The following is an 18,193-nucleotide window of genomic DNA, read 5'->3' as shown; positions in this document are numbered from 1 at the left end:
TTGCATAGTTTTACTTACTTTATTGCTGTAAAATTACCGATTCTTATCAGAATATTTGTATATTTACAAAACGTTTAAGCTTCAGATTGATAAATAACGAGATAAACGATTTCCAGTGGATTCTTGTGCATTTTTTTCCATTTGTGACAAGGATTCTAAACATCTACATTAAGGGCAGTCATTATGGTACACCTTGTTCATTAACAAAGTGATTCAAATCAATGAAATTTAATTTTATTTCTCTTGAATGACCAGGAGAAATACAAACGTAATAAGCATGAACGACAAGGTGAAACTTCCCTTATTATTTTTTTCTTTTAGGTTGATTAAAATATCAATAATTTTATCTTTTAATTTTTATTTTTGCATTAAGCAATATAAATCGTTTTTATTTTTGGCAAAACATTAAGTATGCATAGATAAAAAAAAACAAATCCTTTATGTAAATGGAGTTAATTAAAAATTTTTTCAATATTTTTAAAAACGAACTCAAACTATTTAAAAAAACTGCAAAATTTAAATTCATTTAGAATAAAAATTTAAAAAAAAAGAACATACCATTTTGCATCAGAAAATACAACGCAATAGTTTCAATGTGATGCTTTAAATTTATGTAGGTGCATATAATGTTTAAACAATATTGTTTTAAATAAAAGTGCGTAAAAAATAAAATTTTTTAATATTTTGTGTAGTAGTGTATTTGTAACAATAGTGTTTCGAGTACTTAAAACAAACAAAATTCTGTACATGAATTTCATTAAAACCTATTTATTAAAACACAGATTTCAGCCAAACGCGAAATTTAAATAAAATACATTATTAAAAATTTATTTCGCTTCAAATAAAAAAATAATAAATACAATTTTAACATCTAAAGTACGTCGTAATTGTTCCACAGTGATGTTTTGAGTAAATAGACCGCGATCGAAAGTACCTCGTTTATTTGGCGGAAATCGATGTTGGGACAAATCGAAAAGCTGAAGTCGTTCATAGAGAATGATCAGTCACAAGGAACCTTTTCTATTTCGATTTCTTTTGTGTAACATTTTTCCTTAGGATGATTACCTTCTCAAGCTTTTCAGTTGCGAGTAGTTTTCTGTTTTGAAAAGATTCTGTTGACAAAAATCTTACGAAATAAGTCAAACTTTCCAAAAGAATTATAGTAAATGGTGTATGAGTTTTCCTAACGTATATTTGCATTAGAATCGAAGAAACTGTTTTGGATCGCATGCAGTTCTATTGATATCCAAGATCTGAGTAAATACTAATTAAGATTTTTTTTACAATACATCCTCTTGATGTTGGAGAAGAATGTGTTTCTTATGTATCTATAACTCTTTATTTTCTAATAGTATACTGTAAGAATTTTCATTCTGAAATTACGGTTAAATGACTGGCAGCAGTCTGTTCATTCAATAAATCATAATTTTTACAGTAAAGAGCATTTTTTCAAACTTTACGGTTTTTAAATCGCTTACAACGAGTATGGTTCGAAAAACATGAATACAAAACTATACTGTTTTTCAGCCATTTACAACTAGCATGGTTTCAAATCCGCAAAAAATAAGTTTAACTGGATATTGGAGCTAGGTTTTTCCTTAGGTAATGGACATTGGAATTAGGTTGTGTCTGAGTCATGCTTCATCATATCAACCTTGGAATGTGGTTAATTCATCTGGCTGTTTTACCTGTTGTAAGACTTGAGAAATACTAGACTTTTTTGTACTAATTACATGTATTAATTTATTTAATATTTTATTTTTTATGGTGGTGCATCAATGTGTGAATGAGAATATTGTATTCCAAGAGTCCAGGGTCACAAATTAAGGTATGCAGGACACTGAACACTCTTAATGTGGTGAGAGGAAGGAGGGACGTGGGAACTCCAGAAAAAGTAATTTTTTTAGCATAATAATTTTTATCGAGGTATTTAGAAATAATAAAATAAATGAAATGAGTATCTTGGAGCAAGATAGTGGCAATTTACGTTTTATTACAAAATGAGATATTTACAGTAAGTATAGTTCCTAGTATTCTTTTAGGATAGGTATCTTAAAAGTTTTCGGAATAATGATTAATTAACATCACAATTCGCAGAGACACAGTACTGCCTACCTTGAAAAACGAAGGGGTAAAATTATCGCACTGTCTGGTAATCACATTTCCGGTAATAAAACAATAATAAAAAAACCCATAAATTTAGTTAATAAAATTGAAATATGCGATGTCTAAACCATTAATTTGGTAATTTTCAGTTATATGATAACAATTTGCTGGAAATTCTGGTTATATCTAGTTTTTAAGGACATTTCTCGTAGGAAAACATTTAATAACAAAAGCAAATAAAAATAAATTCAACCAAATTTTTGCTACAAATTTTACTCTATCAAATTTCATCACATTTATCAGATTTTTTACACTTTATTAATTTTACTGAAAGCATTTCTAAAGCGATTTGGTAGATCGTACCAAACTTTTTGGTTATTCCAAGAAATTAGAGGTAAATTTTGAGATATTTTGTTAGTTTTGACCATGCCTTTTTCCTCAGCATATATATTTTTCTATTTTTATTTTTCAAATTTTAAAAAAAGTAAATATTACAATATCTATTTGATAAGAAATTCGAACTTACTTTGAGGAAAAATGTATTTATTATTGTTATAATTGTTTTAACTATTTCAATGCCAAGCTTATGATAAGCACTTAAAGATAAATTCTATCTTGAATTGATGTTAACTTTTTATCCACACGTTTAAGTTTTCAATAAAAAATATTCTATTAAACAATGCATCATATGGTATAGGCGTGAAAATTAGTAGTGCTTTTTTTTTATACAAAAACGTAGCTCAGTTTTAGAAAATTGACTCTTAAAACTTGGGTAAAAAAGCAAATTCGATCAGAAATTAATATTAAATTAATTTTTATGGCATATACGTTTCTAATTTTAACTGAAAAATGAAGTATATATTTCTGAAGACGCGAGCAAGAGAAATAGATGTTTCTGGCTGCCAGAATAGTTCAGATCAATGACCTATAGAGCGATAGTAGAATGCTCTAACCACCATGAGAAATGGTGCACACTCTTGACCAGGGTGAGTTAGGAAGCTTTATATAGTGGCCGCTGCACACTCCCCCTCCAGTGAACGAGAAGTTTGACTCGTAGTCAGTCATTTAAGTTGCGCTAGACTAAGAGGCTGTGTGGTCGCAGCGTCATTCTAGTGCAGTTCAGATCTCAACGTTGAAGACCCTGGAGATTTGTTTGTCGAATTAAGGAGAACCGTGGAATAAGGCGAGTTAGTGTAGTGCTGCTGTCTGTCTAGGAGTAAGATCGTTGTGCCTTGAAGTTACCGCAGTCACTTATGTGAAGGAAGGCGGTCTGCACCCTTTTCCATGGAAGTTTGTGCATCTGATTACGACAGCAAAGATCCGTGGTTCGAACCCTGCCAACGACTAATATCTCTTTTCTTTATACTGCCTTCTCCACAGATTGCAAGCAAACACAAAATAAAATTATTTTCAAATGTACAATTCATAAAATTTCTTTTGAAAAAAGAGTTAATTATTACTGAAAAATTTAAGCTGAAGATGCAGCAACTATTTTTATACTCCGTTAGAGTCTATTCCTCTACTTAATTTTATGGCTCTTCATCAGCAACTAATGGCTCTTTCACCAATAACTCCAAGCTTACTAACTAGTTTTTTTTATTATTTAATTTAATTTATTTATTCACTTTGCCCATTCAGCATGGTTTCAAAATGGTCGAGTCCCGCAGTGGACTGATCGTTAAGACACGGTTCCCAGCAGATCACCCAAGTCAAGCATCACTGGCTGCGGTCAGTGTGCGGGTGGGTGACCACTTGGATCAGTCTGCGTTGGGACCGAGGGAGTGCGGTATTGGTCCTCGTTAAACTGTGCTACCGTAAACTGCTCGACTTCGCGCACAGGTCGTCGGGCTACCGAAGCGGGGGTGCCATCCCCTCCGCAGAGGATCAAAATTGTGATGGCATGTCTTCGGATCATCCTCCGGGATGTTTCCCAGACCGTCGCCAATAGCCCATTGTGCAGCTCTAGTGCGACGCAAATTAACAACAACAACATCAAAATGATCGAAGTACTAGAGGCAAGAAATGCTTGATTTTTTGTCCTAAGCAGCTTTATGGTGCAGCTATCTATTTTTGAATGAGAACATCGTATTCTAGTACTCAATGCTCACAAATTGAAAAGCGCGGGACACTGGAAACTCTTCATACATTGAAAAAAATGGAGGAAATATTTCGGTGTTAACGCTGGAATTCGAACCCCCGTCTTACGGTCAGGAGATTGACAGATTAGGCCTCTCGGATATAATATATACCCAGCTGCAAGGAGTTAAGTGGTTTCATTAGGTGGACTTTGTAGTTGCGATAAGTTTCTGGTCGTTTAACGGTATTGGGTAAAAGTATTTAATAAACGGTATTTTTTATTGTTTGAATACCATTTTATTTTTGATTATTCGACTGTTTTGTTTGAATATGGTAAAATAACACTTAAATAAATTGTTATTTAACCATTTTTTAACAGTGTACAGTTTTATCAAGTACATTTGGATTTTTCTTACAAATTACAACCGTCAAAAGTGTCTTTAATCTAAAAGTGGAATAAAAGAGCATGCTTTTAAAAACAGACTTAGTTAATGAATTGATCTGTAATTTAATTAAACGTATATTTAAGCAATGATTATTAAAGAAGATGGAAGAAACATGCACAATATGAGCTTACGTATAGGAGTCTCTAATTGGATAGTTAAATTCAAAAAAAGAAAGAAAATTGTTATCAAAATAGGACGAATTATTATCAGTCAAACCACAGGCAAAAGTAGAGTATCGGATTTAGATTAAATGTCAAATGAAATAGAAAGACATTTTTAATAATCACTTCTACGCTGTAAAAAATTCCGGAATAAGTTACAGTATAAAGTACCGGCACTTTAGGTGCATCTTCCTTTACGGTAAATCCGCCTTTACGGTAAAATCCATTTCTACAGTAATATTTAATTAATTAGAGTGATACAGTGATTTTACGGCAATAATTACCGTAAAAGTAACTGTATATCGCATTATTGTTTCGTAACATGTGGCGGTAAAAATGGATTTTACTGTAAAAAATATCAGCACCTTTGTGCCGGTACTTTTTACCGTAATTTGCCGTACTAAAATTTTTTATAGTAAGTCCTTTTTTGTTTTCTTTTTGCTTTAAAATTGTTTTGACAATTTATTTTAGCAGAAAACTGAATTTATTTTCGGAAATACGAAAAATTAATGCTGTAAAGTCTTTTAAAAACCTATTATGAAATGAAAATTAATCTAATTACTTTACTATAATGAGGTATAAAATGAATTACTCGTTTTAAAAAATGTGAAAAGAAGCAATCAACTATAAGTACAGAGTGCAGTGTAACATGACTTATAAGGTCTTAAAAAAATAATATAATATTTACTTCCATTAACTTTTCTATGTAGATGCTGAGATTGTAATTAGTTGTTTTTAAATTAAGAGTATATTGTAATGACTGTCTTTCATTTGACAGTTTTAAGAAAGTTAATAGTTTTTAATTAATTTTTACATTAAGTTCCTGAAGCTTTCGGTTGGAGTATTTTTACGTTGTGAGGTGTCTTTCTAAGAAGCTTCATTAACAGCAACGAAGCATGCAAGCTTCTCGTATTGCTGAATCCATTTCCGGTAATGACTTTCCTTCATAAATAATGAAGATCACGTACTTCATGTCTATGCCTGTTTCCGTGGAATAACATTTTAATATAAAGCGAGAATAATTCACAAATCCGCAAGATGATATGCTATGAAAATTTGTGAAGTATTAAAAAGTAAGCAGTTATGAATTATTTCAATGGCATGTTTTAATTAATATTTCTTTATTTAATTGATATTTTAATTAATTCATTAAGAGAATTTATTATTTTTTTGTAATTCAGGCAAACACACATGAAGAAAAAATTTCTGGTAAACTTACCATACTGCATGATGATGACATTTCGGATATATATTTTTTTTTAAACCCTCATTGTTTAATAAAACATCAATAAACAATGAAACATCACAGAAATGGAATTGACATTTTTGACGATTAATTAAACCTTGAACTGTATTTTGTGATTTTAAGAATCATTTCGTCGCAAAATCGCGTGATTTGTGGCAAAACGGTCAAATATATAACGAAATTTTTTTCTCAACTCGAAACCTCGGGAAGTACATTGTGGGAGAATGTTAACACCCTGTATAGTGGTCAAGCAGTCAACCGCGCAGCAGGAAAAACACGGGTTCGAATCCCGCTTCGGGTATGAGCGTAAGTTTTATCTCTGTTCTATCTGTCTTTGTGTTGTATGTGCGGCATTGATCCACCCAAATGGTGCCCACTATAAACTGATTATAAGTTAGATACATTCGGAGCTGCGAGTTGTTATTATTATTTTTTTGTGAAAAATATAGAATGACAGAATATTTATTTTATTAATTTTGACGAGATTTGTTTCCATCTGTTTCGTCAAAAGCAGTTATTCGTTTGGCAATTTTCATAGTTTAAATGAGCATATAAACACCGATGCAGCCGAACGCTTGTGGCTTCAAATGAGCTGATAACACTAGAAACATTTTTCAAAGCTACACTATACACGTAAAGTCCAGTTGCAAAAGACATTTATTTTCGAGGGCCGAGAGAGACTGGTTGATAGGACGTTGGTCTCGTGTTCATGAGAACGCTAGTTCGAACCCCACCGGCCAAGGAATCCCGGCTTTCTAAATTGTGACTGGTGCACGTTAAATCTGTCTGCGTCACATTAGCTCCACATAACAAATCAATACCTTTGTGGGTAATGAACTGGAGATTGGCCGTTCTCTGGTTCAGGCCAAAATTAGAATCTGTGGATGAATAAATAAAGTATGATTGGATCCCCCCTGTAAAACGGGCTGTGACATGTGTGTGTCGCTGATGTCGTATTCTTGGCCATCGATGGCACCTCCAAAACGCAACCCCTGACTTAAAAAGTTTTGATTTCCCAAGCATGCTTGCTGATATTGGCAAGTGACATAAGCAACAACACCATTTATCTTCGAAATTAAAAATATTGTGATTGTAAACTATACAAAACCTTTTCTTTGAGTAAATTTTAAATAAGAACATAAAAAATTACCAAATTAATACTTTAAGTACCGTATATTTTGGTTTCATTGTCAAAATTACTAGTTTATTTTTACCAGAATTATTATTATTTTTTCCCTCAGAAATTTTTACAATAAGGTATTTTTACCAAATTCATTTATGTTTCAAATTGTACAAGTGTAAGGAGCAACTTTTACAGAGCATCTATGGTTGTACGTGAATAAGCTCAAATTTAACAACGAATCTAATTTGTGGTTTCAAATACCGATATTATAGTTCGATATTGAAAAGAATTTTCTGAGAGTTTAAATTTAAGATTTTATTCTCTAAACTTCTGAGCCTTTAGTTAATAAACTTTAAAATTCCTTAAAAAATTTTTCATGTTCTTGGAGCGAAAGAATATTTAAAAAAAGTACAGATACATTTTATTATCTGTCATATGAAAAAAAATTAATGACAAGATTTTGATAAATGACTTTGTCAAAGTTGTCTAAAACGAAAGAAAAAATTACGAAGTTTTATCGTCCATCGAAATTCGATTTATCAATATTTTTTCACTCATGACGAAAACTTAAAATAAAGAAAATATCGGTTCAATTTGAGGGTGTGGTGATCATTTTTGATCATTTTGATTATTTTAAATAATAATGTCTGTAAAACTAATAAAAGTTATAACTAAGTATTTTGGATTAAATATTTTAAAAACGAGGAAGCAAATGTGTCAGTAAAAATATATAAGTAAACAATAATATTTGCGGGATTGTATTAATAAATAAAAATCCAACAAAACGTTTTTTTTAAAAACTGGAAAAAAAGAATATTCAATGGAGGTTACTTGGAAAAAGAAAAATCGTGGTAAAATCTCACTTTTACTTACTTTTTCATCTTATTTTTAAAGATTAACGAGCAACATTATTTTTTATATTCGTGGTGAATGAAGCAAATAAATCATGAAAGTTTTTTTTGTTTAAGTTATGTTTAAAATATCCGAGATAAATCGCTAAAATGTTTATTTTCATGAATTCTTTAATAAAAAAATAGGCATTCGAATGTATGAACTTCTTAAATGGCAATTAATAAGTGTGTTATTAAAATGCCAAGATTGAGCCAAGTTAGTGAAATCTTAAATAAAAAAAATTATCGGAAAAAAACACGAAACTGACAATGTCATTAATTGAATTAATTTTTTCTACTTATTAAAATAGTTTTATGCGTCTATTATGTCTATGTAAATTATGGAAAGTAAGAATAAGAAAAATTATCGGGAAACACGAAAATGACAATGTTGTTAATTGAATTAATTTTTTCTAATTATTAAAATACTTTTATACGCCTAATATGTCTATGTAAATTATGGAAAGTAAGAATAAAAAAAAAATATCGGAAAAAACATGAAAATGACAATATTATTAATTGAATTAATTTTTTCTAATTATTAAAATACTTTTATACGTCTAATATGTCTATGTAAATTATGGAAAGTAAGAATAAAAAAAAATTATCGGAAAAAACACGAAAATGACAATGTTATTAATTGAATTAATTTTTTCTACTTATTAAAATACTTTTATACGTCTAATACGTTTATGTAAATTATGGAAAGTAAGAAACATCTTTGATGCATATTCGTTGTTTTGAACTAAAAATAAATAAATTATTTTAAGCAAAATTCAAAACAATGTCTGTTTTTCTATATTATAAGATATGAGTAGACACTTGTTTTGCGATAAACGCAACACATAAATCATTACAAGTCATTTGTTAATAATTATGGTAAATAATAATTTTACCATAATTATTACCAAATCACTTCGGCAAAAATTTCTGAGATTTTTGGTGTTCCCATAGAGTTGAAACATAGTATATTTTACCATAAACTGATGGTTTTGACCTTAATTTTTTTACCAGTGTAAAGAACACAGTGTCATGTAATCAATATTAAGAACTAATGAGCACCATACCTGGTAACTGTGCTGTTTAACTCATTGAAGCAAATTTGAAAGATACATTTGGTTTAACACACTCCCCAAAATTCTATTAGTTAAGTGATTGTAGTCAATTAGATTCATAAATCCAAACAAAAAAAATATTAACTAAATGGCCAAAATAAGAATATATTATTAATAGACGTAATAGATTAATCGATGCATCAAAGATAATAAAAGCGTAAGTATTTCGATTTGTGCTTGTTTTCTTTCTGACTGATCAGGTGTATTTTTTTCCATTTTTTTCTTTCTTTTTGCTCACTAATATTACAAAACATATTTGATCGATAAGCATTGTGAATTTTTTTCGCTTTATTTCTTCTCTTGTTTAATACAAATGTCTATCAGTTAATCTTTTAACTGATTTTAAAAAGGTGTAAAACGTTATTTAAGGCTTAATTTAAAGAATTTTTTTTCTTTTATATTAATGCTTTTAAAGAGCAGATTTCGATATCAGACCTAGTAAATTAAACAAAATTTTAACACGAAACTTAATAAAAAACAATAAAAAAATAGTGTTCCATCAATAGTATTAAAAACAAATAAATAAGTATTATTTTTTCTATTTTTTATGAAACTTCTCAACGCTGCAAACAATTTTAGGCAAATTCGTGTCCTTCGAAGATCAGTTCCTGACGAAGTTAAATCACAAGAATGTTCGTTACACTACTCGGTGTAAAGTTGCCGTCCTCCTTTGCGGTATTCCGTGACAAAAATATTTTGTTAATTACCGTAAAATAAGATACACGTTACAAAAAGTGACACAAAAGTGACAAAATGTGTGAGAAAATAACAAACATAAATTTCGGGTGCATATATACATTTATTTTTGAAATAAAATTAGTTTGCAAATCAAACATTCACGTAGTACAGAAAGAACATTTAAACGAATTCGAAGTAGACTTAACAGAAAAGAAGCTGACAGAAAGTATACTTTATAAAATTATTCAATACAGTTTACAGAGACTTAAAACCTAAAATATAACTATCCTTACTGCAGATCTAAAACATGCATACTGTAGTGAACTTTAGTTTTAGTAAGATGTTTAGTTTTAGTTTGTAAATCAAACATTCACGTAGTACAGAGAGAACATTTAAACGAATTCGAAGTAGGCTTAACAGAAAAGAAGCGAATAGAAAGTATACATTATAAAATTATTCAATACAGTTTACAGAGACTTAAAGCCTAAAATATAATTATCCTTACTGCAGATCTAAAACATGCAAACTGTAGTGAACTTTAGTTTTAGTAAACGTATATTTTATAATATTATAAACATCGTTGAACAGCCGACCCTTTTTTGGGGTTTACGACTACTGATGTTCAATTCCGTAGCCTAGTAATTTTGAACTCAATCCAGAAGACAAGGGAATCCTGGATTAAGTAGTGGGAGAAATTTGCCTTCATGGAGGACTTTTTGATGGAACTAGCCCACATTTGCGTTACTTGGAAAAGAAAACCACGAAAATATCCTACTCTCCTACGGTTAGCCTGGCAGCAAGGTGACTCTAACCCCTGATCCATCTACCACTGATGATATTTCACGTCAGCACTGTAGACGGTGCAAGCCGGATACGGAATTCATATCGACTAGTCATCGCTGGGATTCGAACCTGGTTAACCTCATTGGGAGGCGAACGCTCTATCCCCTGAGCCATCGCGGCTCTAGTAAACGTATAGTAGTCTTGCAAACTTAAAGTCAAATCTAAAGAAGATATCGAAAGCTCGCCAACATTAGTTTTTTCGGAAAAGAAAATATTTAACGCATTGTGTAAAAGCGCGTAAATTTGGCTTTTTTCAATTATAACAATTTTAGATTTATTTACACCCTTTAAAATAAAATGTATATTAAAGCTCCATTTTTTGTTAGCTATGAAACTATAGTTATCCTTATTGTACAACTAAACCATACATACCGTACTGAATTTTTATTCGTTTATAAATGTATAGTAGCTGTTTTTGTAAGCGTATAGTAGTAACGCAAACTTGTATTCAAATATACAGAGGATATCTAAAGCACGCCAATATTAGTGCTTTAAAAAGTGAAAATATTTAACGCATATTGTGAAGGCACGTAAACTTGGATTTCTCCTTCATGACAATTAAAGATTTATTTACACCTTTTGAAGTAAAATGTATATGAAAGCTCCACTGGGTGTTAACTTGAAAAAAAAATGTTCTTTCACACTATTTTGTTTGCGTTGTTCAATCTCAAATTCGGAGCAATAGTGCACCACAGTTTTTACTGTGTAGTACCACAGAAAAAATTACCATAAAATTTCATCTTAAAAAAGTTCTATTCAATATACACCATGGAATATTAAAGAATGAAAATTTAAAAAAAGAATTTTGTTATTATACTCCAAAACTTTTTCTAACTCGAAAAGCAATGAAATTTTAAGATAAAGCGAAAAGTAAAAAATTATAGTCTAGACAAATAAATTTTGTAACTAAATTACTCAGAAATTTTTATTACTTTGGTCTTTTAACCTTGTGCGAAAAACTTTAGAGAGACATAGACTCGAAATCTATCAAAGTACTCTATAAAAAATGAATACTCAAACATAACGAAACTTTCTTCGTTTCTGACGAAACCGTTTCCTGGTATTATATTGCCCTGGGCGAACATTTTGTCTAAGTGACGAAATAAATATCGTCACTTAGACATGCGTCGTTATCTAAGGATCTAGGATTTTCTTTAGCTAATGGGCATTAAAGTTAAGTTGTGGTTGAGTTGTGTTCTTTTTTCAATGAATATTTATAAATGAGGTTTATTAAGTTTATCTGGCTCTTTAACCTATCGTAAGAAATGGGAATTACTAAACTTTTTTGTGTTCAGTAGCTGAATGGGGATGCAATCTATGTGTGAATGAGAGTATCGTATTCTAATAGTCCAAGGTCACAAATTGGGGAGTGCAGGACACTGGAAACTCTTCATGTGCTGAAGGAAATGGATTTTCGTGGTGTCAACGGTGGGACTCGAAGTTGGTGCGATAAAAATTTGATTGCTTAACCTTGCTAGATGAAAGCAGTTAATAAACAGTTCTTTAACAGTTAGCAATTTGAATACTATCTTATTAAAGGTTATTTGATTGTTTTGTTCGAACAATTAAAATATTATTAAACCATTTTTTTCGCGAAATTTCTAACAGTCCATAGTGAGAAAAAAATTCTCATTTTTAGTCGCATTAATAATAATGAAATCGACCCTGGTTAGTATTGCATAAAAGCAATTAAAACCAACTAATATAAATGAAGCAAAGCACAAAAGTAAGAAAACTAACCATATTTAGTCTGACAAATAAGTAATATTATCAACCATTTGATTGTTCATAAGTAATCTCTGACCTCACAGTTCCCTTGCTCAGAAAGCAGATGTCTTTTTTGAAAACATATTAAAAGGGCAAAGTGTTTAAGAAGTGTTTTTAAACAATATGTAACCTCAAACTTGTTGTAACTGCAAGGATTTAGGAGTAACTTGCACTCGTATTTGGCAAGTTTTTCTTACAATATTTTCAAATAAATTTGGCTTTGCTTTCTAAAAATGTACAGGGAAAATTTAGGTTAATTTGTTGAATTTAAAACTGCGGTTGTGTGAAATTAAATACTTTGAATTTGAAGGAATTCTACGTATATTTTTAATATAAACTGTTAAAAGTAAATTTACCTATTTAGGAGGAAAAAAACTTTTATGTTGATTATGCAGTGTATTCTATAATATTCGAATTTATTACAGATTATTACAAATTTGGGCAAAACTAAATAAAAAATAGTAGGCGCATCAGAGGCCACGAGAGAAAAGGAAAACAAAATCTTTGTTACAAGCTTTACAACCGTTAGTGAGGAAGAAGGGATTAAAAACAGAAACCAAATTGGTGGTCTGACAAAAATCGGAAGTGTTTCTAATCATCAATTTTAAGCTCATATCAGTTTTGTAAGGCAATTAAACTGTTTTTTCAGCCTTTTTCAGTGATGATTTGTCAGAATTGGGATTCGCTTTTGATTTTTCATTTAAGTAATCAATTGTGAGACTTAATGTTCAAACTCTTTTTACTGAACTTTCAGCGATAATTCTGAAAGCATCGCCCCGTGTATTTGTTATTTAATGCATTAGCAATTGAAATATTTTCTGTCGTACATGTCTATCTAAAAATGTTTATAAACGTCAAGAAACTTAAACATCTCAAACAATAAATTGTAGCTTAAACAATAAATCAAACCGATGAAAATTTATTAAATGTATTTACATTTAGTAGTAGAAATTTCTTGGGAAAATTGCTTGATAACAATTTATTTGATTGTTTCTTTACCATACTCCAACAAAACAGTCAAATAACCGTAAATAAAGTGGTATTGAAACAGATGAAAGTGAGAAAAATCGTTTATCCACTATATTCACGTAACACAATTTAATAACCAGAATTTTATTGCAGTAACTATGCTCACCTAGTGAAGTTATACTTAGTCACTTGCAGCTAAGTACATATTATAGCCGAGATAGTTAATCTGTCAATCTCATGACCGAGGGTTTGAATCCTAGCCTTGACACCACAATATTTCCTCCTTTACCTTCTACACATAAAAAGTTTCTAGTGTCCTGCACTCCACAATTTATGACCCTGCATTGTTAGATTACGATACTCTTATTCAAGCAGAAAAGGAGGCACCATAAATGCTTAACACACGAAAAGTCTAGTATTTTTCTACTCTATCGAAAGTTGAAACACCTAGATAAACTAATTAGACCACATTTCACGGTTCATTTGATAAAGCACAACTCAACCACAACCTGACTCCAATGTTCATTACCTAACGAAAAGTCTAGCTCCAATGTCCAGTTAAGTTTCTTTCTTACAGTAAAGGTAAAAAAAGAATGTTTTTATCGTAAACTTTACCGCTAAATTGATGGACAGACTGATTGCCGGTTAATTTACAGTAATTTCAGTATGAAAATTCTAACAATGTAACTCACAATGCTATATATCTTTTTTAAGCGAAATGATGTTTGAAAATTAATTACTAATGACTTTTTTCACAGCTAGCCTGATAATAAATTATTTGTAACAGAACAGTTGGAAGGAAGACAAAAAATTATATTTCTTCCACAATGAAATTATCATTCAGATAGAATACCAGTTTAAATTTCAAATGTCACAAACTTCTTTTTCAAATGTCACAAACTATTTATCAGTTTACTTTTCGTATGTAATGAGGGTCCAATTCATCATTTCTGACACTTTTCAAATATTACAATTCTCAATTAATACCCATACTCGACTTTGATTAATGATATAAAAATTAGAAAAACTGTTCATTTTTTGACATTAAGTTTCCTTTATTTAGAAATAATTTCAGGACAAGACATATATCAAGAGAAGCAATTTGAAATTTATTTAAGCATCCTAAATATTTATCTCGTAATTAGTATTAGCATATTATCCATCAGTAGTTATAAATATTATAATTAGAAATTTAATTTATAATATCCTTATAAATAATTTAAAAAATGTTCATTTTGTAAAAAAATTACGGGGATTTGCGAAATTCGATTTTGAAATCTATGTTTATAACTGCTGAGTAAGTTTTTCTAGTTTATTTTTCTCACACGAAAACTTTACTAACTCTTATGTAACATCTTATGTTTCAGTAACATATTACGTAATATATATAGAACGTAAAAGAATGATTTTAATCAATTGTTGTCAAATAGTTTTGCTAATTTTAAGATAAATAATTAAATGAGTGTATTATTTTGAATTTTTGAATTTCTATTGTAATGCTTAATCATCTTATTTTTGATTAGTTATAATTTTTAAAATAAACCATTTGTCCTTAATTGTGTCGCAACTTGCATGTAAAATAAAAAAAATAATAAAAATAATAAAATTTGGCTACATTAACAAATAACTGTTTCAATGTTTTGTTTCGCCCACATTGTATTATTTAATTTAAAAAAAAGTATCTGAATAACCATACATCAGAAAGGTCCTGGGTTCGAATCTCGGACAAGGCATGGATGTTCTTTCATTCTCTGTGCTATCTGTCCTTACTGTGGGAGCAACCCCCCCCCAAATCTGCCCTACAGATACATGAAAGACGAGTGTCAATCGGGTAGGCATTAGAAATAAAAACTATCTGAATCATTTAGCTACTATTAATCGACGAAGAAAGGCAAAAACAACAGCATTAATTTAAAGTAAAATAATTTTCAGTAGTCTAGTTCAACAATTTAAAATTTTAATTCATTAATTACTCTTTTTCTAATTTACATATTTTTATTTAACGTTTTAATGTATTTTCATATCCTTAGTGTTTTTTATGCTTATTTCATGAATTAAGCATATTTTTAGTAGTGAAAAGTATCTATTAGAATATATTTTAATCAAATAATAATAAAATTAATGCTTTTCAATTGTTATTTATTTTGAAATGAGGAAATATATCTTTATGGTCTGTACACCTATATGTCTAAAATATGCACGTCTCTATTGATGATTAAATAAAAGAAGTAAAAAACATTTATTATAAAATAGTTTATAGATTGGTACTCTTTATTATAAAAAATAAAAATTTAGAACTCAGAAATTCAATTTTAAAAAAAAAACTGCTGTAGCAATTATTATTTTGTAATTTTTATTTATTTTAAATTAGTAAAATATACATTTATGATCTTTATATGTTTATGTGTATAAAATATACATTTGAATTTATAAAACTGTTGAATTTATAAAAGAAGAAAAAAATATTTATTGTAAAATAAGCAATAGTTCGAAGATTGGTGCTTTTTATTTTAGAAAATTTTTTTGCTTGACATTTAAGTATGCCATTTCCATAGCATTTGCCATTTAAAAATGCCATTTAACTATGCCTTTTTCTATACTTGACCAAAAGTTTGCATACATTCTGAGTTGTACTTTAATTTACAAACAATCAAAAGTTCCTCTTACTTCTCTAATATTGCTTAGTTTTAAAAAAAATTTCTCATTTGTAATGAAGTTAATTATTACTTTGATATTTAATTTGTTTTTGTGATTTATTGAAAAATATTTTTATTTAATTTCTGACTTCAGAGTAGATTGAAATAGGCTTTTAAAACGTTTTGTATTTTAAGTTTATTAATTTAAAAACACATTTAAAATTGCATAAAATTTACACAAAACCTGTATTACAGTAAAAACAGTTTTTTTAATACATACATTTTTTTAAATATAATATATATACATTTCTTATAGATCAATGCTTTACTGTCCATATAATATGTAATATATATCTATATATATTATAAATTGCATATACAGTAATTGATCAATAGGAAAACTTAATTAATGTGAAGAGATCATGTAAAAAACACTTAACAAAAATAATTACAATAAACAGTAGTTTAATCAATCTGGAGAATTTTAATTGAATAGTTAAAATAAATCTCCAATAATAAGTAAGCTTTTATATATAAATAAAAGCATTCTGAGTATGATAAATATGTAAGAAGGAAAAAAATGTATTTTTTATAATTTTATACAGAAATTATTTTTCTATGCACAGATAAAATGTCTGAAAAAGTAATGAATGAGAATAAGTTCAGTAGAAGTAAATAACACTTATAAAATATTAAAACTTTGAAAAAATATATTTTAATATTATATAATATAAATTTTAATATTATATAATATAAATTTTAATATTATATAAATAAAATATTGTAAGAAATTTAAATTATTAAATAGAAAATAATTTTTATTTACCGTGTAGATTTAATTCTTCTACCCGTCTTGCTTCAACTTTCGGAGATTGACGCAAATCAAACGACCCCTCAGTGGGGGCAATTTGAGAGGTCAAGAGGGGGTTTTCAGAAAAATCCATTATTTTTGATTCAAGAAAAATCCTTCATTATCATGCAAATTTCACCAATATTTCCTAATCCTAATTTGCAAAGGAGAAAAAGCAAAACTTTTCGAGAGAGCAAATTTAGTGCATTTTGAGGAGCAAAGCTTTTATATCTGGCAGCGACGATATCAACTTCGGCAGAAAGCGGAGAAAAGATTTTATTGCTACCCGAGAAGATGGGGTTGCCAAGACTAGATCAAGAATATCTTTTTTCGCCAAGAAAGAGTGATAGGATGCCAAATCAGGCGATATCTTGCCTCAAAATACCTTGTTCATTTTGCGAGGGGAATTTAATTATTATTCAGACAATACTTGTAACTTGATGGATTATCGAATCTGTGGTTACAATTGATTTCTCTTTAAGGAATTCCGTTTGAAGAAAATTGTGAGAGATATCGATTATTTTTGAGATTGCTTTGAAATCTGGACTTATATCGAACGAAATCTTTTACAGTAGAAAGTCAAATAACATTTTAAAAAATTCTTTTCAAAAAAAAGGCAATATCTATCAGCATTTTTTTACGAAATTTAAGACATCGTGTATCAGAAGTAAAAAAAAATATATAGGTAACATATATATAATATTTTTTTACGAAAAATGTGTTATATTCATTACATACAGGTAAAGAAAATCAAATTTTAAGCCTGCGCTAAATTATTGACTTTAGCCATGTACACATCGCGTATCCGTAATAAAGATTCCATAGAAAGAATTAGATAAGAATTCTATAGAGTATATTTTCTACAAAAAAATACATTAGATTCATCCAGTAAGTGTTAAGGAAATCAATATTTAAAACTGTTGTAGATTATTGAATAAGTGCATTTAATCGTTGTTTCGTTGTTTTTGTTTATTTAATAACATAATTTTTTTGTTCACTATTTTAATACGTATTAAATTGCATTTGCAAAATACTCATTGTGTTGATTTTCATGAGCTATGAGTTTTAATTTCCCTACATAATAAGCTGGGTATTAAAGCTTTTAACTTATTTATCATGAAAGATAACTTTAAATTTTATTGCTTTTTATGAATATAGCATTTTATCAAATAGTTTTCTGACATTTTGGACAATGAAGAGCAAATTGTTATTAAATATATCATTGAACTGTTAAAAATAAAATAAATAGCCCAAATGGTATAAAACAGCACTGTTCTCTTTAATTAC

The 18,193-nt window shown here is 29.1% G+C and overlaps 1 protein-coding gene across 1 annotated transcript in view; it reads right to left on the bottom strand.

Moving 5' to 3' along the window:
• The window catches only part of LOC107456993 (synaptotagmin-15-like), a 132,500-nt gene extending 115,283 nt beyond the window's left edge, over nucleotides 1–17,217 (bottom strand). The window contains exon 1 of the mRNA XM_043047862.2: nucleotides 16,883–17,217. Coding sequence (XP_042903796.1) covers nucleotides 16,883–17,000 — 118 coding nt within the window. The 5' untranslated portion in view covers nucleotides 17,001–17,217. The remainder of the gene's footprint in view (nucleotides 1–16,882) is intronic.
• Between the last annotated feature and the right edge of the window lie 976 nt (nucleotides 17,218–18,193).

This window comes from Parasteatoda tepidariorum, chromosome 8 (genome assembly GCF_043381705.1).
Source record: "Parasteatoda tepidariorum isolate YZ-2023 chromosome 8, CAS_Ptep_4.0, whole genome shotgun sequence".
NCBI lineage: Eukaryota > Metazoa > Arthropoda > Arachnida > Araneae > Theridiidae > Parasteatoda > Parasteatoda tepidariorum.
This window is presented reverse-complemented; position numbering and strand designations above follow the sequence as displayed.